The sequence below is a fragment of the Monomorium pharaonis genome, chromosome 2 (genome assembly GCF_013373865.1).
Source record: "Monomorium pharaonis isolate MP-MQ-018 chromosome 2, ASM1337386v2, whole genome shotgun sequence".
Lineage (NCBI taxonomy): Eukaryota > Metazoa > Arthropoda > Insecta > Hymenoptera > Formicidae > Monomorium > Monomorium pharaonis.
Window position 1 is genome coordinate 792,416 of NC_050468.1, and position 23,214 is coordinate 815,629.

At 41.9% G+C, this 23,214-nt stretch overlaps 2 protein-coding genes across 2 annotated transcripts; both read left to right on the forward strand.

The window, feature by feature from the left end:
- Positions 1 to 13,861: 13,861 nt before the first annotated feature.
- On the forward strand, positions 13,862 to 14,231 carry LOC118644501. Its single transcript, XM_036283149.1, has one exon. It carries the CDS (start codon positions 13,868 to 13,870, stop codon positions 14,210 to 14,212), a length of 345 nt encoding a protein of 114 aa, XP_036139042.1. The 5' UTR covers positions 13,862 to 13,867; the 3' UTR covers positions 14,213 to 14,231.
- Positions 14,232 to 22,043: 7,812 nt separating this feature from the next.
- LOC118644292 lies at positions 22,044 to 22,769 on the forward strand. Its single transcript, XM_036282489.1, has one exon. It carries the CDS (start codon positions 22,044 to 22,046, stop codon positions 22,767 to 22,769), a length of 726 nt encoding a protein of 241 aa, XP_036138382.1.
- The last annotated feature ends 445 nt before the right edge of the window (positions 22,770 to 23,214 follow it).

A 23,214-nucleotide genomic window follows, 5' to 3' on the forward strand; every position in this document is an offset into this window, starting at 1 on the left:
GTATCTGATACGTATCCGAGATACTTTTAAAATATCTGAGTATCTGTATCTATATACATTTTGATTTGTGTATCTGTATCTGTATCTAGATACATTTCAAAAGTATCTTACCCAACACTGCTCATATTATATTCAATATCATAAATAAATCTTAATAAAAAATTTCTTTAAAACATTTTTTAACGCTCTCCGTCGCGGTGCTATCGCATTCTTTCAAGCTTTTTTCAGTGCATAGTGTAGAACAGATTTTTGCTTTTTTCGATATATCTCGAAAAGTGTTGGAAATATCAAAAAATGTTTTATACAAAAGTTTTATGATAACAATATCTCTATCTAACTACATTAATAAAATTTTGAAAAAAAATTTTTGTTTTAAATTAAACAAAAATTATTTAAAAAAATTTTTTTTTAATTTAATTACTGTAGTTAGATAGAAGTACTTTTATTGTAAAACTTTTGTATAAAACATTTTTTAATATTTTGTTTAGTTTATGTCATAAATTGTGCTTTTTATTACCGACTGTAATCTGCTCGCCTTAATTATCGATTGTCTAAACCTTTCACTAGTTCCTTTTGTTGACACCGCATCCGTTTGGCATTTTTGATCTACCCTTATCCGTCGAATATATAACGCTGTACACGTGCCACGTGCGCTCGCTCTTTTAATAAAGTATCAATAATTAGTTCCTATAAATCGACTCATTGTCAGTTATTTCCTTCGGATCGGCAACGACTTCCGCTATTTACAACAGGTTATGGGCCCAGAACCCATGTTGTCGAACGATTAAGCAAAAATCTTTGCGCAACGAAAGTAAGGTTAACTGTGTTCAGTCGATTCATCATATTCGAGAAGATTCGTCATGAATACCCATCGGATTGAGCTGCTTGGAAAAGATAACTACGATAGTTGGAAAATTCAAGCGAAGGCCTTGCTAGTCGAAAATGATTTGTGGGAATACGTGAGCGGTACAACAGCGCGACCAAATGCAGACGTGACAAAAATTGCGGCGTGGGACAAGGCAGATCAAAAGGCCATGTCGAAGCTAATTTTAGCGATAAGTCCATCTGAGGTAAAACAAGTAAAGTCGTGTACTACTTCGCGCGAACTATGGCAGAAATTAGAAGGTATTTATCAATCTAAAGGTCCTGCTAAGAAAGCTCATTTATTTAAGAAATTAACGCTATTAAAAATGCGCGAAACGGACAATATCCGTGATCACATAAGTACATTTATCGAAACGGTCGAGAAATTACAAGAGATGGACGTAATATTTGATCCGGAGCAACTCAGCATTATGCTTCTCTACAGTTTACCTGACAAATTTGAAGTTTTCAGGTGTGCGATAGAAACTCGTGATAAACTGCCCGATCTTGACACTCTAAAAATCAAGATTCTCGAAGAGAGCGATGCACACGAGGAGACAAGTGGACATTCGGAAAATGCAATGATCGCCAGTGGAAGATACAAAAGGAATTCGAAAAATATTCCGAAGAAATCTGATTGGAAGCACGAAAGAAAAGATAACTCAAAGACACAATTTGAATTTAAATGTTTTCGCTGTCACAGGACCGGACATAAAGCAGTGGACTGTAAGAAGAAATCTTCTGAAAAGGCTAAAAACATCGAAGAAAAGGAAGTCAGTCTACTTATTACCGAGAAAACAGATGCACCGAGTTCAGCTTTTCAAGTCGAAGAAATTGAGCGCACAGCCGAGTGGTGCCTCGATAGCGGCTGCACGTCACATATGTGCAATGATCAACGCAAATTTCTAGATTTAAAAGGAACGGAACACCGATCAGTAAACTTGGCGAGTCATGCATCAACTGTAATTAAAGGCGAAGGTACTGTAAAACTAATCACACTAAACGGAACAGACAACACAGTGGTAAGTCTAGAAAATGTTCTAAATGTACCTGACTTGAGAACAAATTTGATATCTGTACCTAAAATTACGTCGAAAGGATACAAAGTAATTTTTGATCGAAATTCGGCTTTAATTATAGACAAGGAAGCAAAAGTCAAATTAACGGCCGAACGGCGCAACGGATTGTATTACATAAACCAGCAAAATGAATTCGCTGCGAAAGCCGAAGCCAATATCAGTATGTCGAACATCACGAAATGGCACTTAAGACTCGGACACTTAAACGAGGGAAGTCTTCGTGAACTAGCACGAGAAGAAGCTGCAATTGGAATCCAGATAGCCGACAACGAGAAATTGCAACCGTGTGAAGTTTGTTTAAAGGGAAAACTCACACAAACACCGTTCAAAGAATCTCTAAGAAAAACGGAAATTTTGGAAATAATACACACAGATGTATGTGGCCCGATGCGCGTCGATTCGATGGGCGGATCCAGATATTTCGCTGTCTTCGTCGACGATAGCACACGCTGGTGCGAGGTAAGATTTCTAAAAAGGAAAAATGACGTTTTGAACGCTTTTCGAGAAGTTAAACAATTAATGGAAAATCAAACCGGAAAACGGATTAAGTGTATACAGTCAGACAACGGAAAAGAGTACTGTAACGAAAACTTTGATCAATATTTAAAAGAACACGGAATTAAAAGAAGATTAACTGTTCCACATACCCCTGAACAAAACGGAATTGCCGAGAGACGAAATCGCACTTTAGTAGAAATGGGCCGATGTCTAATGATACAATCGGGATTGCCGCCCTCATTCTGGGCAGAGGCGATAGCTACTGCAAATTATCTACGAAATCGATGTCCGTCAAGACCACTTAGTAACAAAACATCATTTGAGAAATGGTACAAAAAATGTCCAAATCTTTGTCATCTCAGAATATTTGGAAGCAAAGTGTTTGTCCTAAATAAAGCACCCGGAAAAGGCAAATTTGATCCTCGTTCAAGGGAAGGCATCTTTATAGGATATTCTCAAGAGTCCAAAGCGTATCGAGTCTGGATACCTGAAAAGAAAAAGGTAGAGGTGTCGCGAGATGTAAGATTCTTGCCTGAGTTTTTAAAAGACGGAAAATTCGAGGAGTTCTTTGAACAAAACAATATGAAGAAAACAAACGCAAACCTGGATGAGCAAGAGAAAAATCAGCGCAAGGAAGTCGACATCGAAATCAATGGAGAAACGATTGAGAGGACGAATGAAGATCTTGAAGAAAATCCAAATATTATAGAAGCAAGAGAAGATGAAAATCATCAACGTGAAAACGACAACCAAACACCCGTCATAGAGATCCGAAGGGGAGCAGGCAGACCCCGCATCTTTCGCAGTGGGCAAAGAGGACGACCGCGAAAAGTCTATAATGTCGTAAACATCGAAGCAAACGACGAAAGGATAGAAGATCCTAACAATGAAGATCATCAAGAAGACGATGAGGAAATTAACGTTGAAGAAGAAGCCAATCTAGCCGAAATTTCTCTCAAGGATGCATTATCGCGATCCGAAGCTACGGAATGGATGATAGCCATCAGAGAGGAGTTTAAAGCTCTTATCAAAAACGAAACATGGGAGATAATTGATCGACCGCTTGGAGAAAACATCATCGGATGCAAATTTGTTTTGCGAAACAAGATGAAGGAAAATGGTACTCTGGAAAGGAGAAAAGCGCGATTGGTCGCTCGAGGATTCGCTCAACGTTATGGAATTGAATTTAATGAGACTTACGCACCTGTAGCTCGAATGAGTTCGATTAGAATTCTGACTGCACTTTCAGCACATTTGGGTCTAAAAATGCATCAGTTAGATGTATCAACAGCATATTTAAACGGTAGCATTGAAGACAAAGTATATATGGAATTACCAGAATTATCCAAAGAAATCTTAAAGCAGATTATCTCGGAGAGTACAACTAACGAAGAAAATCAACTACGTATGAAGGCTCAGGAGATGTTACGCAAAATCCATCAAGGAAACAAGATTTGTCTACTCAAGAAAGCCATCTATGGACTGCGACAATCGGGTCGACAGTGGAATTTACGATTCGATGAGGAAATCCGCAAACTAGGATTGATTCGCACGAATGCGGACCCTTGCATTTATTTTGATAAGAAAGATAACTACTTGACGTTAGTAGCTATATATGTTGACGATATTATTATCGCATCGAGAAATCAAGTCCGTATTGCTGAGATAAAAAGAAAATTAATGTCTACATTTGAAATGAGAGACCTTGGTAAAATTAAACAATGCCTTGGCATAGAATTCACTGAAACCAATGAAGGAATTGCAATGTCACAGAGTCGCTACATTCAAGAGATACTGAAGCGATTTGGAATGGAAAACGCTAAACCAGTTACGACGCCCTGCGATTCATCGACGAAACTTGTCAAACCAGCCCATGCCACAGAAGCAAGCATGAGACGTTATCCATATCAGGAGCTTATTGGGTCTTTAATGTATTTGGCTGTTTGCACGAGACCAGATATATCCTTTGCCGTCAGTTCATTGAGCCAATTTAATAATTGTTACGACGATGATCACTGGATTGCAGCTAAAAAGGTTCTCCGTTACCTAAAAGGTACAACTAATCTGGGTATACAATTTGAGAGAGAAAACCTCGACTTGCAAGGTTTCGTGGATGCAGATTGGGGATCCTGCGTGGAAGATCGTCGCTCGTATTCTGGCTTTGTATTTACATTGGCTAACGGGCCAATTTCTTGGGAATCCAAGAAACAACGGACAGTGGCACTGTCAACCACTGAATCTGAATATATGGCTTTGACGGAAGCAACGAAGGAAGCTATACACATTCAGAGATTCCTGACAGAAATAGGAGTTCGAGGAAAAGATCCAGTATCGATCTTCAACGATAACCAAGGAGCTCAAAGACTGGCCAAAAATCCGACATTCCATTCACGGACTAAACACATTGACATTCGTCATCATTTCGTCCGAGAGGCCATAAGGAGTGAACAAGTCGAACTTCAATATTTGGCGACCGAGGAGATGCCCGCTGACATACTTACAAAGGGACTACCGCGGACAAAACATGAAACCTGTTTAAGTTTATTAAATATTGATTTCATTTGAATTGCCTTTTGCTTTTAGAATGCGTTCAGATTAAGGGAAGGTGTCATAAATTGTGCTTTTTATTACCGACTGTAATCTGCTCGCCTTAATTATCGATTGTCTAAACCTTTCACTAGTTCCTTTTGTTGACACCGCATCCGTTTGGCATTTTTGATCTACCCTTATCCGTCGAATATATAACGCTGTACACGTGCCACGTGCGCTCGCTCTTTTAATAAAGTATCAATAATTAGTTCCTATAAATCGACTCATTGTCAGTTATTTCCTTCGGATCGGCAACGACTTCCGCTATTTACAACAGTTTACGACATATATCGAGAAAACGAAAAATGTCTCAATCTTTGAAGGGTTGTTTCACCCTTTTAAACCGTTTTTAGGCAGCTATGAAAAATTTCTAAATTCATGTATTTACCCTCTCTACATTTATGCCAAGTTTCATTAAAATCAAAATTTTCGAGTTCGCGAGGTTCCCTTGTAAGTAAATAAGATAAACTAAACATTTAGTACATAAAAACTTATACGTTCCGATTCACTGCCAGTACTAAAAATATAGTTAACGTCACGTATATTATAGATTTTCAGTATTGGCAGTGAATATCTAAACGCATCCAAAGGGTAAAGCACTGACTCAGTGAGAAATGAATGGTTGAAAAGATGTCGAATTCTGGCTGCGTTCGGAAACGTCACCAGAGTGCTCTTGGATATCATTCTATCCTTGTCTCACATTCAACGAACAATGATAGTATGATATCCGAGAACACTCAGGTGATGTTTCCAAACGCAGTTCTATTTAATTGGCTTGTTCTTTTTCGTTACACTGCTGCACTGGTGTAACAGGGTAGAGTAATTAACTCGTTGTTTTCACCACATAGTAAAAATATTCCAAAATCATCCCAAATCATCAAAAAGTCCACGAATATCCACAAACTAATAAATAGCATAAAAAGTCCTAAAATCGTCGTATACATGTTCAAGATGTCTTGTGGAGTATCCCAGGATGTTCTGATAAAGAACTTTGTAGGATGTACTCAGAACATCCTTGGGATACTCCACAAGATATCTTGAACATGTGTACGATGATCTTAGAACTTCTTATGCTATTCGAAGTTAGTGGATATACATTGGATATTTATGGAAAATATTACTCTTTATACAGTATTTTATATATCGCACAGCACGCTCTATCCAAAGGACGTCCTAAGAATGTCCTTAGGAGACATCCTTTCAATATCCTATGGACGTCTTTAAAAGATTGCTGCTGTATAAGTAACATTCTGAAATTACTTCAAGTGTTTCACCATAATTAATAAAGTCAAATATACACAAAATATTCATAAAACATTTACAATAACGCAACTAAATTTCCCGAAAGTGTCCCAGGACATCCTGGACATATTCAGGATTATCCTTAGGATGTCTTGTGCTTGTCTGGGACATGTTCGTTTTATCAACGTTTTTTAAACGTATTTAATATTTTTTAACCGTCAAGCACTAATAAAAAACGTCTTAACGAAAACGTTTTTAAAACCATAGTTTAAAAAACGTATTTTTCACGTTTTTATAGATGGAATAAAAATTAATTTTTTAATTCAAATTTTATATATACATATATACATACATACCCAGATAGCACACGGACGTCCTCAGGACGTCCAGAACGGACTTCGAGGATATTTTGAGGACGTCCTGATTTTATCCCGAGACGTCCTCAGAACATCCCGAGGAATAGCAAATGAGCTCCACTTTTTAGTCCTCAAGACATCCTGAGGACAGTCTACCAGACGTCCTGAGGATACCATAGGATTTCCTCAGGACATCCTCAGGAATAGCAAACAATGACCACTTTTTGTCAGAATTCTTTAGATTTTTTTTAGGATATCTGATAAATGTTCCGATTTTTTATAAGAATTGAAACGTTTTTCAGAAAAATTTAAAAAATATAAAATTCTGATTAATTTAGAAAATTTTTGAATATTTCCAAGTATTTTTAAGTTTTTGAAAATTAAAAAACTTTTCACAAAAAATAAAAAATTCTAATTATTTCTACGGTAATTTTGTAAAAAGAAGAAAACTATACGTGTTTCAGCCAAGCCACAGGCGTACCTGTTAAAGTATGTTTAATATCTGTACCCGAGAAAACGGTCACCCATCGAAGTGTCAACCATCGCCGACGTTGCTTGACTTCGAAGACCGTACGCATCTTAACGCTTCGTGATGAGCCATGAGTACTTGTTTATGCATACATATTTGTTATAGATCATTACAATAAATGTTGTCAGAAGGATGAAACATATATAGTTAACTTATATTTTTATAAATAAATATAAAGTTTTACAGTTTTTTTTTACTCATTTTTACATATGCGCGCGAAATAGCATGTGGAATAACTTATTAAAAAACCTTTTTGCTCTATTCGTATAAAATAAAAAAAAATTTTTAATGTTGTCTTTTATAATTTTTTAGTATTGTTAATATGCCACAATGTTTCAATAAGTGTAAACATTCAATCTGACTTTGAAGTCGACTTTAGACTACTTTTGCCGACTGATAGTCGACTACAGTTGAGTTGATGCTGTGTGGAATTTTATTGTTATTTTTACACAAAGAAACAAATTATACATTGTGACGTGGTAGCTCAGCTGCCACGGGTAGCAGCGTTCCTCCCCCGTCACAGGCTGCGAATTCGCGCCGTACGGGGAAAACAGGCGAGAGGCAAGAGGGGATCTCCATGGGGAACCGCGACAGACCTAGCGAGCGTAGTATTAATTTCTTATATTTTTGATTTCTTTGCGCGGCGGCCGTCTTCCGATGGAATGCGGCGAGAGAGCGAGAGAGGAGGAGAGAGAGCGACGACGATGCGGGGAAGGAGGAAGGACGCCACCGGTGCCCGGGAGAGACGAGCACGCGGCCCGCACGGGAATTCGGCGTGGCCCTGGGAGAGCCACGGCCGGAGCCTAAAGCGGCGGTGCCCGCCAACACCACGACGGAACGTCTCGGAGGGTTGTGGAGGAGCCCGGATGGGACAAAACGCGTTGAGGGAGGCGTCAAGTTCTCTCGCGAGGAACGGAGGTCTCCGCGGGCGCTGCCCCGGCGCGGGAGGTGGCCCAGCGGGAAAAAGAAAATTTTGCGGGGGCCTGCGAGGCCCCCGGAAGGATTATGGCGCGCACGTCCCTGCGTACGCAGGACTGCGTGCCTTGCAGCAATTGGGTCGCGGCGCGGAAACAATGCGCATGACTGGACGGGGGGTCGCGGCGTCGATCCGGGATCGACCGCGATCCACCCCGCTTTTGCGTGCGAGCGATCTAAAGATAAGGTTGCGTGCGGTGCCTCGAAGGGCTGGTTATCGGTGTGACTAGTGCGAGGCCTCCGTGAGAGCCAAGGGACGAGCCCAGAGACGAGGGAGGACATCGCCTGGGACATTATCGGTGAGGTGGCCTGTCAAGATAAGTTAATGTGAGCGGTTACCGGCCGGCGAGGTGTTCCCGGGCCCGTTCTGCATCCGTTTTTGTGTTGGTGCGTGATTCGCGTGGGCCGCAGGGCGGTCATACGTTCGTGTCAGTAATTGGGGATATATCGGATGCAAGCGGGCGGGACGCCGAAGCGCCGAGCCACGGGGAGGACGATTGTGAGGACGCGTGGGTTCCGTCGAAGATTCCCCTCGACCGTGTACGCCGCAAAGCCCTCGCGCGAGCGAGTATCGCGTCGCGAGTAGCGGGTGGACGGGACTTCCGGTTTCGCGACGGCGTGTAGTGCGGTAGCGGCCGGTGATTATTGTGTGACCCCCGCGAGACACGCGGTCCCGTTCTCTAGTTGCCGGGAGTGTCGGCACGTTCGAACGTCCGAAATTCATGTGCGCGGAAGATTCCATCGTCTGTCCTTGTCGGCCGCGTGCCTACCGCGGGAGCTTCCCGCGGATCGTTCGCGCTTCTCTTTGGTCTGATTCGCGACGTGGCGCCGCATTGACGGAGCGCCGCATGCCGCGTCCCGCGAGATTATTGTTTCTATCTGACTATTAACTTTAATAAAGTTCGTTACTTGTTACGTTCGGAGTCTATTTTTTTCTAGTGTGTCGTCCACCACTTCGTGTTACCGCCTTCGCCTGCTCCCTTACGATTCACCCCGCCCCTCTACCGTTAGGCCGAGCTGGTCGAGATTGTCGCGCGGGGATCGAGGACACCTCGGCGTATCGATTTTCGCGAATTGACGCGTCGTCGAGCGCGTCTGGCGCCCAACAATTTCTCGTGATAGCGTGGCTGAGATTCGAGCGCGACAAGCACGGCATCGGGGGTACCGGTTACCCTATCGGTTTCGCTGCTTTTTGCTCGCGGCTTTTCCGGTCAGGGAAAGTCGTGACAACATACATGAAATGAGGTACGTTTTACACATTTGATTTTACAATGCATTCTAGAAATACGGTATTCAAAGATTGCTTACTTGCTATATTAATTTAACGTCTTTTTCCAAAATTAATATACGTCCAGGATGTCCTTGAATACTGTCTTAGGATGTCTTAAGGATTTTCATAGGATATCCTGAGGATTTTTCGTACGATGTCCTGAGGACTATTTTAGGATGTCTTAAGGACTGTGTCTTAAAATGTCCTGAGGACTCTCTTAAGATGTCTTAAGGACTTTCAGGATATCATATTCTCAAAACATTCTGTGCTATCTAAAATGTCTGCTATTTATATAGTCATCATATTTAAGTTTATTTGCAGACATTTTGTAGTTAATAAAACTCTTTATACAATATTTTAAAAATAGCATTTTTAGCTGGAATACCCCACACAACACATGGATGTCAGTAGGAAAGCTAGACCGGTTCTAACCCGGAAGCTTTGAGGGGGGTGCGGGGGTGCGGGGGATTTCTTGCTGGTAAAGGGGAAGGGGCGTCATTTTCTCCCCACCAACGTGACGCCCCCTCCTCCTTTAACAGCAAGAGACCCCCGCACCCCCACACTCCCCTCGGAGCTCAGGAGTTTTAGAACCAATATCCCCCCCCCCCCCCCCAAGATATTAAGAACATCACACAAAAATTTTGTGTTTTCTTTTGGAATCAACCTTTTAATAAAAATTATATGTCACCATATACTATGTTGTACTGGGAATGAAGAGATCTTTTGGAATCAACCCATCATTAGATTTTTTAATTTTTCCAACGATGCACCGATTCCAAAAGATTTTCCCTTTCTTCTTTTAATAAAAATTATATTCTTTATTAGTGACAAAGTTTTTAGACTTACGTTGCGACTTTCGTCGCGTTGGAAGATACTTTTCACGCGCGTAATCCATATGTCACTTGTGTGTTGAACTGGGAGCAAAAAGAGCTAATGGACTCTGAGCAATAATAGATTTTTAAATTTTTTCTAGTATTAATCAGAGTCCAAAAATCTTCCCCTCCTCTTTCCCGTTTTTGAAATCACCACACAAATGAATTTAATTACGATGATATGGTGGAAGTCGATCGATGCATAAGAACACCTCGAATCACCAAAGAAAAATATATTCGCATCAATAGCGTAACATGCCATTGTCGATTATATGGCAGTGACGCGAATGTATTTTTCGTTGGTGATGCGAAGTGTGCCACCAGGCGACTCGCCACTTTCATTAACACAGTTGATAAGGCGATGGGCCATGTGATGAATAAAAGTACCTCGCCTTCGGAGTCAGAATCATTCATGTCGTAACTGTTTTCCCGTAATCAATATATTGTTATATTTGTGAAAAAATTTTTTCAAGATCTAACGCAAGACCTCGATATTTACCAGTTTTTTACAAATATAACAATATATTGATTGGGGGGAAAACAGTTACGACATGAATGATTCGGACTCCGAAGGCGAAGTGCAGTTGCCCATCATGTGACCGATCGCATGTATAATTTTCACAAGCGTAAAAAAACTGAATTCGCGGAAACGCCCGTCCCGACGCGGAAATGCCCACCCCAACGCGGAAACATCCGTCCCGACGGGTGGACGACTCGAGACTGACTGACAATGAATAAGTACGCCTTTCTTATGTGCGAGATGATGCGTACGTAGCGGAATCTTTCATCACCAGGAAGTTATTATTTAGACGTTGGATAAGATAGCGCCAACGCTTCGATCGATACGATTTATAAATAAGGGATGCGGTCTAGCGTTCTCGCGCGCGCTCTCACTCTCACTCAACACATATATATTTTTTGCACGTTTTTACTTACATCAAGCTCATGATATTAATAAGGGAAGACGTAGGGAGGGGAAGTCATGGGAATAATCACACTCTTTGCTATCAGTGATAGACAAAATATGTCGCCACAACGGTTAAAATTACATGGAAGGGATGCGATTCGTGGTTTAATACCGATACCTGATAGTTGTTTGTAAAAACAGCGGCTCGCTGTGAAATTGTATAGTTAAAAACAAAAATGACGAATGCTTCGATTGGCGTCGTTGGAAAAAAGATCTTTGAAATTCTCTGCTATCAGCGATAGACGAAACGTATTGTTCAAACGACTAAAATTTGTAAACAACAATGTTATAATTTTTGTTGGCTGCTAACTTATGAGACGCGTAGTCATGGGAGAAGATACTCTTGAAATCCATCGAAGACAAAATAATGTGAAAACTTGAGAAGTGGTATAGGATGGAGAAATAAAAGACGTTTGTCGCACCAACACCTCAATCGCTACGAGGGATGCGATTCGCGGTTTAACACCGATATCCAGCTGTTCGCAGAATTAGCTTTCTTTGAAATTATATATAAACAAAAATGGCGATGCCTATGTTCTGGTTGAGACAAAGGAAGACAAAGGGTTATAGGAAGTATATAAATGGTCAGAAAATGCACGATCGCACAGTCGACTTGAAGTTCAAGATGTGAGAAGTTCATGTGAGCGAATCAGTGTGACGTGAAAAAATGACTTCGAATAAAGTGATGGTGGAACTTGTAGACATTGCGGACGATGATGTCGAAGTGATAGACATTGCGGACGATGATGTCGAAGTGATAGACATTGCGGACGATGATGTCGAAGTGATAGACATTGCGGACGATGATGTCGAAGTGATAGACATTACGGACGATGATGATGTCGAAATGATAGACATTGCGGACGATGAAAACGAAGTGATAGATATTGTGGATGGTGCAAATAATGTGATAAACATTGCGGATAATCATCTGGAAAACTTTAATGTTGTGGACAATATACAACAAATGGACGATGCCCAGATAATAGACGTTGTGAATGACATTAATTTTGAGGATATAATGGATGAAGAGAGCGTCGGAAGATAGTAACTACATTAGTGATGATTGCAGCGAGGATTATATCGATGTCGTTGAGAAACATTTGACACCTGCGGAAGTGCGTGCCATAACCGCAAGATCGAAACATTGCAGTATATACTTTTATTACACCACGGGTGGTACATATTCAGTATGTGCCGAATGCATTATGCGAATAGCGGACACTGATTTCGGAATAATGCATGCTTTTAGTAAACATATTACTAATGCGTTCAGTAGGCTGGATGGAAAATATTGCTCAAATTGTAGACAGCCCATGTTTGTAATGATTCCCAGTAACTTGTGTCCGATTTGCACAGTGTAAAGACTTATTAATTATTGAAAAAAATAGTATTAAAAAATGGAATATTTTGAGCGCGAGCTGTTGGACCAAATTGACAGGGTCGCTACCTTGGGCGAGTGTTTCGAGTGGTTGCGACGAGTGTATCGAACGACTCGAGGAACATAGCCGCATCAAGCGTCCTCAACTCAACGTTGGACAAAGACAATCTTTGGTGGCGAGAATCGCGCGACTCGCGGGTGAAAAGACGTTTCGTGCACGTCGGTGGTAATTACGCGAGTGACTCGTGTGACAACGCGGACAGACTCGTGTGGCGAGAAATTGACACCGCGTTTGAGAATCGCGTTCTGACAGGAGCGGTTATCAATGGGAACTACATTGAACCGCGAAAGTTTTTAGAAGACGCTGGTGGTATAGTACTCGAGCGAGTGCGGGACGCTATCGAAAGACACAACTCTGTGAAAGTGAACACCGCATTCAATGGCGTATTTGTAACGGGCGACAAACGCGCCAATAAAAGTATTACCACGAAAAACAGTGATCTCTTTAGAACATCAGACTTGGATGAGTGGTACGAGCGGTGCGTTATCGAGCCCACGTTAGCATCGCTCGAGGAATTCCAAGAACGCGATAGTGGGTGGGCGTTGTCGCGTATACAGAATTTGACTGTAAATGTGAATAAGTACAATTCTATGCGTGCAGGATGTCACGTAATATTACCGCGGGAAATAATGACGAAGCGTGCGGTTGTTAACGTGAAATCGATGGACAATGCTTGCTTCGCGTGGTCCGTGATAGCCGCTTTATATCCCACACAAAGACATAGTGATAGGGAGTCATCGTACCCTCATTATACAAATGTTCTGAATTTCGATGACATTGAGTTTCCAATCGCGTTAAAGGACATTAAAAAATTCGAGAGACTAAATAACATTTTGGTCAACGTCTACGAGATCCAAAAGGATCAAACTGAAACCTATAAAATTCTCCCGCTAAGACTCTCCAACGACAAGAAGGAGAAGCATGTTAATCTGCTATACGTGCAAGATCCACGCGAAGACAACGTGGGGCACTTTGCATGCATCAAGGATTTGTCTCGTCTAGTGAGCTCACAACTCAGTAAAGAGGAACACAAAAAATATATTTGTGACCGGTGAATAATAATTTTATAAATGTTGTATTAATTGCATAGTTGAAAAATAAAATTTACGCTATTTTTTTACAGATGTTTGCATTACTTTAGTTCTGTGGAAAAGTTGGATGTCCACAGCCTAGATTGCCAGAAAATGAACGACTGCGCCATCCAACTACCTACTGAAGACGAGAAATGGCTGAGCTTCCGCAACATCAACAATAAGGAGCGCGTGCCGTTTGTCGTCTATGCTGACCTGGAGTGTACATTGGAGAAGACGGAGAAGGAGGATATGGAAATATCGTACCAGCATCATCAAGTATTTAGTTTGGGATATTATGTACATTGTTCGTACGATGACACATTATCGGGGTATTGGTTTCATCGCGATAAGGATTGTATCGCGTGGTTCGCTAAACAACTAGAGAAATTAGCGCATCGCGTAAAATCAATTTTATCTGCTAAGGTCCCTATGGAAACTCTATCGAAAGAGCAATAGGAGGCATATCGTAACGCAAAGCAGTGTCATATTTGTGATAAGCCGTTCGCACCGGATGATACACGAGTGCGAGATCATTGTCATCTCACCGTCGTTATCGCGGTCCCGCGCATTCGCTTTGTAACTTGTGTTATCAAAATGTGTTGTACATACCGGTAATTTTTCATAATTTATCCGGATACGATTCACACTTCATTGTTAGAGAAATAGCCACAACATTCAAAGGGAATATCGATGTGCTTCCCGTTACAAAAGAAAAATATATTTCTTTTACGAAGCATGTCATAGGTACCGCCGATGAATTAGACCCACACAATCACATAAAATTACGATTCATAGATTCGTATAAATTTCTTAATTCTAGTCTTGAAAAATTGGCATCATTTCTCGGTAAAGAAAAACTAAAAATTGTACGTAAGGAATTTTCGAATTTATCTGACGAAGAATTCGATTTATTGACTCGTAAAGGCATATTCCCATACGAGTATGTTGACTGTGTTGCAAAATTGAAGGAAACGCGTTTGCCATCGCGCGAATTATTCTTTAGTTCGTTGACGGGCGATACCGTGTCCGAGAGCGATTACGCGCACGCCAAGAACGTATGGGATCGATTCTCTATTCGAACGCTGGGCGAATACAGCGATCTGTATTTGAAAACAGATGTACTGTTGTTAGCCGACGTTTTTGAAAATTTTCGTGACAAATGTCGAAAGTTATGGTCTCGACCCCGCACATTACTATACATTACCGGGATTCACGTGGGACGCTATGCTTAAATATACACGCGTCAATTTCGAGTTGCTCACCGACATCGATATGGTAATGTTTATCGAGCGCGGTATACGTGGAGGTCTGAGTCAATGTTCCGGCAGATACGCGCAGGCTAACAACAAGTACATGCAGACGTACGACCCATCGAAACCATCGTCGTACCTCATGTATTTCGATGTGAATAATTTGTACGGATGGGCAATGTGCCAGCCGCTGCCCTATGGAGAATTTCGATGGGTCGAAGACTTCTCAAATTTTGACATAAACGCGATCGCTGTTGATTCGCCCACAGGGTACATTCTCGAAGTCGATCTGGAGTATCCACAACATCTGCACGATCGACACACTGACCTACCGTTCTGCCCAACGCGCGATAAGCCGCCTGGCAAGCGAGAACGTAAACTTTTAGCGACCTTGCATGATAAGAAGCGGTACGTTATACATTATCGCAACTTGCAGCAATGCACTCGTCATGGTCTCCGTATAACACAGATACACCGTGTATTACAATTCGTTCAATCCGCCTGGCTTCGCGATTATATCGAGTTAAACACACAATTTCGTATCCTTGCGAAAAACGATTTTGAGAAAAATTTATATAAATTGATGAATAACGCCGTATTCGGAAAAACTATGGAAAATGTGCGCAATCACGTAGATGTAAAACTTTTGACAAAATGGACAGGACGATACGGTGCGGAGGCAATAATCGCTAAACCAAATTTCCATAGTCGCAGTATTTTTGCAGAAAATTTAATTGCAGTCGAACTCCGAAAACTTGAAGTGAAATTCAACAAGCCGATTTATGTAGGTATGTGTATACTAGACATATCGAAAATTTGCTTGTACGAATTTCACCACGAGTACATGCTACCTTTGTACCATGACAAATCTAGAGTGATGTACACAGATACTGATAGTCTCGTGTATCACATCGAATGCGACGACGTATATGAAAATATAAAACGTGATATCGCAAGGTTCGACACGAGCGATTATCCGACTGGTAACGCGTACGGTATGCCTCTTGCGAACAAGAAAGTTCCCGGGCTAATGAAGGACGAAAACAACGGTGCGATAATGTTTGTTGGACTCGGAGCGAAAATGTACGCGTTAAAAGTGGATGGAAAGAATGACGCTAAAAAGGCAAAGGGTGTAAAGTGTAACGTTGTCGCAAGAACGATAACATTCGACGACTACATGCGGTGTCTGCGAGATGAGATAGAGATGACGCGTCATCAGACGTGTATACGATCTAAATTGCATGAGGTATACACGGTACGTGAAACAAAAATCGCTCTAAGTCCATACGACGACAAGCGGTATCTCGTACCTGATTCGGTAAAGTCGTTGCCGTGGGGGCATTATCAAATACCTTTATAATATTTTTGTATTGTACAGCCATTTTTATATTTGCGTTTTTATGTATTTTATACTTTACATTTATATTTTAATGTTCACGTTTCACATATTTTATAGTTTATATTTTATGTATTTTACGTTTTACATTTATTTTATAATTTTACATTTAACACTTCATATATTTTACGTGTTACACATATTGTGTATTTTATGTTATATGTATTTTTAAAAATTATTTGATAATTTATGTGTAACGTTAGAAATGGACGATGGAAGGATAATAAAGATGCTACATATATGTCACAAAAAAATTATATTTTTTATATAATGTATGCACTACACTTTTTATGTATGCACTACACTTTTTTATATAATGTATGCATACACTTTTTATAATAAAAACAATTTTTTTATACTGATTAAATAACATTGTCTTTGTGTATCCACGAATTGTGTGATCCATCGAATCCCAACCACTTGACATAAACCTCGTTTCCTTTCCTGCGCAATACTTTCTCTACCAGAAATACGTCTGGGTGAGTCGCGCGATGCAACTCATGCTCGTAGAACGCTCCAGCGATAGATGTTCCGCGATAATCCTCGAGTAAATAAGTTACGGGGTTGGTACGCTGCACTTTAACGATCTTGAACACCTCGGTTGTCCAATTTGGTGTGTAACCTTTCTTGAAAATTGTCTTGTACTTGCTCACGCGTACAGAGTCACTTACTTTGAATTTCGCTGGACCAACAATCTTTATAGTGCTGTATATCGTATCCAAGAGTCTTTCAGCCATCGCAGGAGTTACGTCGACGGGTCGCACACCGATCGTTCGGTGCTTCCGAACGTTGTAATTCGACAGGAGACATGATAACAGGTCAATCCACTTGTAATTACCGTTGAGCGTAAACTGCTTCCACATATCGTTCTTCAGCGTGCGATTAAAGCGTTCGATGACCGACGCCTTCATTACCGAGTACGTGGAATAATGGTTAATGTCATGTTTTTGCAATAGTTTCTGCACGTCGGCGTTGTAAAACTCCTTCCCCATATCGGTTTGTAAATTTTTCGGACGTCTGCCGCTCTTTCGAATTATCTCAGCGATAGCGTCAGCTGTCTCGCTTCCACCTTTGCTCTTGAGCGGTATAGCCCACGCGTACTTGCTCAACACATCGATGACGGTGAGTATGTAGTGGTAACCTTTGTTGAAACGTGAGTACGGAATCATCTCGACGATATCGGCCTGCCACAGATCATCGTATCCTCAAACTATGACATGTCTCCGTGGAAAATTTTTTCTCGCTGAAGCATGCAGTTCCTCGACGAGTCGCCGTTTTTCGGAACTAACATTAGATTTCGGTAATTTCATGTTTGGTGTATGGGATGACGTCGATCAACTGATTTGTTTTGACGATACGCAAGTTAATTTATAATAAGGCCTGCCTCGCGAAGTTCTTCGATGATGGACAGCATCTCGTTGTCATGAGCGTTATGACCAGCCCGATGCGAGGCTTCGAGCAACCGTAGACGATCCACCAGTTCGTTAGGATCGTCCGAATGCACGTAATCGATCACATTGTCGTTTAGTGTCATAGCGCGAGGTAATTCCTTTCCGATTGCATCATCGTTTGGTGTCATAGCGCGAGGTAATCCCATTCCGCTCGTAAAATCATATTTTAATAACGGTGCAATTATATATTTATACTTGTATCCCTTATTGGCTAATAATCGGCCGTGTGTAACGTAATTACGTTTATGCGCGTTTGTAGCCAACAATATATCTTTGTACTTTCGTTTATCGTTTTCCGTGTAGACTGACGTTGGGATATCGTTTAAAGATCAGTTCGTAAAGACAGTGTGTACCAACGTATTTTACATCACCGATAATTATGTGATCACTACTGTTGACGTCGAACGTTTTATTACCCAACATCATACCATCCTTGTCTAAACGAACGCCGTACACGGTATCCATAATTTTCTCTTTTTCACTACGACCGCTGAGAAAATCTCCGATGTACTTTTGACCCAGCGGCCCCAAGTGCTGAGATAACGTTTCTAGACCTTCTGACGTTTGTAATCGATTTCGAATGGTTGTCGCAAACAAATCGTCGGCGGATTCAAAAACAGTCTCGAGAGCCTTATTTAACGGTTTTGGAGCTTCAATCGTTGATTGTACAGCTACCGTACGCGGTGTGGACGTTATCGTTGACGGATCTATCGCATCGTTGGACGTACGCTGCACCGACGGTGACGGTATATTCATTGCATCGTTTGACGTATGCTGCACCGATGGCGACGGTAAATTCATTGCATCGTTTGACATATATCGCATCCATTTGTTCGATTCACTTAATGCATGGTCCACTGAACTGTCTTTTCGTTTTCTCTTATTTTTTATCACATCCTTCTGGATGAACGATGTTTCGATGCCTACGTCATCGACACGCGGTTCTTCCTTTATCACGCGGACGCCGGAATTATCGACGATCTTTTGCAGTGGCTCGATGAGCGGCTCGAAGTGTCTCTTCGCCACGATATTCTTCTTGATCCTACCGGTCTTCAAAGCGCGATGTTTCTTACGAATCGATTCGCTCGTTTTCTCAATTTCCTTCGCAATTTTCTCGCGCTCACGAGTATCGTTGTTCCCAATCATGTTGACAGAGAGCGTCGATCGCTCACGTTTCATCCCCAACGAAGTATCGATGACGACTAATCGCTCCGCAGCATCGCGAACTCGTTAAATCCTCTTCTATATCGCCCGTTAGTAAGTGAACTATCCTTGTCTATTACTAGGAATCCATAATCACGCCGCCAACAATCACGACATAACGCACAAAAATCATCGTATGACATATCGGTGTTAACATGATCGTTGTACACATGCTTCAGGTTGGTACCATCCTGTTTAAACAGGATCAGCAGGTTTGCGTTGTCGCGTATAAGATGTTTAGGTATTCTCGCGTACGACTGACAAAGATAAAAGCAGTCGACGTTCGAGTGCCGACCCATCGCAAAATACTCTCTCACGGCATCCTGCTTGTCGCACGCAATATCGTCAAAGATGAAAATTGAGTTTGGACGCGCTTCATTCGGCGGAATGACGTCACAGTTATTGGAGAACGTAAAATAGTTAATTTCATTCATCTTAACAAATTTTCCAAATACCGATATTTCGGCTGTTGCAAAGATTTCGAGTACACGTACACGTTCTCGAAACGTACACCGTGCGGACATTCCAACAAGTTTATCATAATGTTGGTTTTACCGCAGTTCGATGGGCCGCAAATAATCGCACGTATGGTAGTAGGCAGCATCGCGCCATGCTTGCGCCTCTCTCCGTCATCCCCCATTAGTCGTAACTTGTCATCGTAATTCGTAACGCATATCGCCAACGGCTGTCGCACGAATCTCATGTTTTCGGAATCTGATTATATAGTGGAATCGAACGACCTATTTATAGGCGAGTGAGTGCAGCGTATGCTGTATATGAGTATGTGTGCGTGTTTAGTCGTAACTTGTCATCGTAATTCGTAACGTATATCACCAACGGCTGTCGCACGAATCTCATGTTTTCAGAATCTGATTATATAGTGGAATCGAACGACCTATTTATAGGCGAGTGAGTGCAGCGTATGCTGTATATGAGTATGTGTGCGTGTGTGTGAATGCAGCGTACGGATAGAGAAAGCGTAAAGGAAGAAGATAAGCTCATTACGGCGCGTATCAATGGCCGCGCGAAGAAGGAAGATAAGCTCGTCGCAGCGTGTATCAATGGTTGCGCGGGCGTGACGCTATACCCCGCAATGGCTGGGCGTGATCGCCTGTGTTTATCAATAGTCGGGCGTGACACAACTTATCACCGTGCGTACTAATGGGCGATCCTGTTGAAGATGACTGCTAAATTAATATAGAATTAATATTTTTACGTTCATTCACATACTTCCCACGTTCGTTTACGTACTTCTTATGTTCGTTTCACGTTCGTTCACGTACTTTCCACGTTCGTTTACGTACTTCTCAAGTTCGTTTCACGTTCGTTCATGTACTTCTCAAGTTCGTTTCACGTTCGTTCACACACCTTTCACGTTCATTTCACGTTTGTTTTAAACATCTTTACGTATATGTATAACCGTTTTTATGTATAACCGTTTTTATGTACATATGTATAACCATTTTACGTATGTTTAACATCTCTCTTATATTTTTTGCTTTATTCAGAACGAAACATGTCGCGATATGGGACTATTTATAGGCACGTAACATCGCGCATTGCTCAGTATCAAACATGTATCTCATACTGTCACACCCCTCTGATATACTCGAATTGAGCGCCGAGCAGTTACAATTCGTGCCGAAACCTATTTTGCTATGCGTGTGTGGCAACTACATCGAACACGTGTGGCCAATCATCGTGGTGCGCGTCTAAACGAGAGTGGTATCGTAAATTTGGACGATACGACGGGCCCCGGTACTCACTGGGTGGCATACGCAAAGAGGGGTAACCACGTCGCGTATTTCGATAGTTTCGGCAATCTTCGACCGCCTAGAGAACTAGTACGATACTTTGGGAACGGAGTGACAACGATTGAGTATAATCGAACGTCCTATCAAACGTACGATCAAAGCATTTGTGGACAACTCTGCCTGCAGTTTCTTCAACGCGTGTAAATTTAAAAAGCTGAACTAGTACCGCAAAGACTCAGTATTTCACCACTATCATGTCGCTGACGTTTACCCTGAGCGGCAAGAGCAGCGTTCTCGCGGCACACTATTCTTCGGCTATAGATTTGAGCGACGATGATTACGAGCTCGGTCTAGCGATTTTTGAAACCTATAACACGATACCGAACGTGAATGCCTCAAACAATACGTTTTACTTTGACAAGGATAACACGGAGATTACGATTCCCGAGGGATCGTACAAACTGCGAGCTATAAACGAATTTTTGAAATGCACAATTTCACGAAAACGTCCGCAACACGACGGAACTCATTCCGGTGACGTTACGCGTGGGGGCAACGATGATGATAATGATGGGGAGTATCCGATAACGCTTCGCGCCAACTACAATACAATGAGATGTGAGATCAAATACGCCTACAGTATACATTTTGGTAAACCCAACAACATAGGATCGCTGCTAGGATTCTCACCGAAGCGTGGTGTACTGCTACCGTGAAAATGGCACGAATCGGACGCGTCGATCAACATAATGAACGTGAACATTATTCGCGTGGAATGCAACGTGACCGCGGACGCGTACAGCAACAATAAGAGTGTACACACGATACATGAGTTTTCACCGAGCGTGCCACCAGGATATAAGATATCGGAAAGGCCCACACAAATCATTTATCTGCCAATCATCGTGCGGTGCATTACGGATCTGACAATACCGTCGATCAGAACGGACGATTACTTGATTTTTGAGGAGAAGAAATCACCGTCAGACTGCACGTGCGACGACGGTTGCAACAATAACGCGAACGTGAGATGCTCGTGCTAAACATATCGCAGCGCGCGAAAGATAACGTTATCTCCACACCAGTGCCAACATTCCAACAGTCACCCGATACTCTTGCGACAACGTTTAATAATATTCAATCATCTTGTTGTCCCGAGAAAAAGAAGCTCAACGCGTCAAACGTTAAATTTTTACAATCTCTGGGATTCGCGGTGCGAAACGTCTGATAACGATGACTGACATTCTAAACATCGGAGACGAGCCGATCTTCGATGATCGCATCGTCAAGATCGAGATTCATACGTACAATCCGTTTGCCAACATAACGTTCGGGCACAGCGACGAGATACGAATACCCATACACCAACAGGATCTGTACACATTGCCGTTCGAAAGTTTTCTATACATCGAGGGAAAAGTGACAATAAACAAACCAGCCGAGGGATTTTCGGTGGTACTGGGAAATAATTGTGTCGCGTTCATGTTCGATGAGATTCGATACGAACTCGACGGTGTAGAAATTGATCGCAACAGAAATGTTGGAATAACCAGCACACTGAAAAACTATGCAACGGTGTCGTCAGACAAAAACGTGATTCTGAGGAACGCCGGATGGATTTCGGGTTGGGACCTGAATGGATACTTTAATTTTTGCGTACCACTCAACATATTGTTGGGGTTTTGCGAGGATTACAGACGCGTGGTGATCAACGCTCGTCACGAGTTAATTTTAATACGCGCGCGTAATGATAACAACAGTCTGATGAGAAGTTCAGAGTTGGAACCCACGATTGATATATTCAAGATACAATGGCGCATGCCTCACGTACTGCTGAACGAGATACATAAGTTGTCGATGCTGCGTACTCTGGAGAGCGGACGGTACCTGAGCATGGCTTTTTGTTCGTGGGATCTGTACGAGTTTCCACTATTGCAGCAAACAACTAAGCATTCGTGAGCCATCAAGACCGCTACTCAGCTCGAGAAGCCACGATATGTTATCTTTGCTCTGCAGACGGGTCGAAAGAACATTGTGTCCGAGGATCCAAGCCGATTCGATCATTGCAAATTGACAAACGTGAAACTGTATCTGAACTCGGAATGTTATCCATATGACGATATGAACTTGGATTTCGATAAAAATAAATGGGCGATTCTGTACGACATGTACGCGCGTTTCTGCAAGGGTTATTATGGATACAAGTATCTCGAGCCGAACCTCACCACTTCAACTTTTCTACTTAACGGTCCATTCGTAATCATCGATTGCTCTCAACAAAATGAATCGGTCAAGAGCGCAACCGTGGACGTGCGCATAGAATTTGAATGCAAAGAGAATGTGTCGATGAATACCACCGCGTACTGTCTCATCATACACGACCGCGTGGTTCAGTACAACCCGT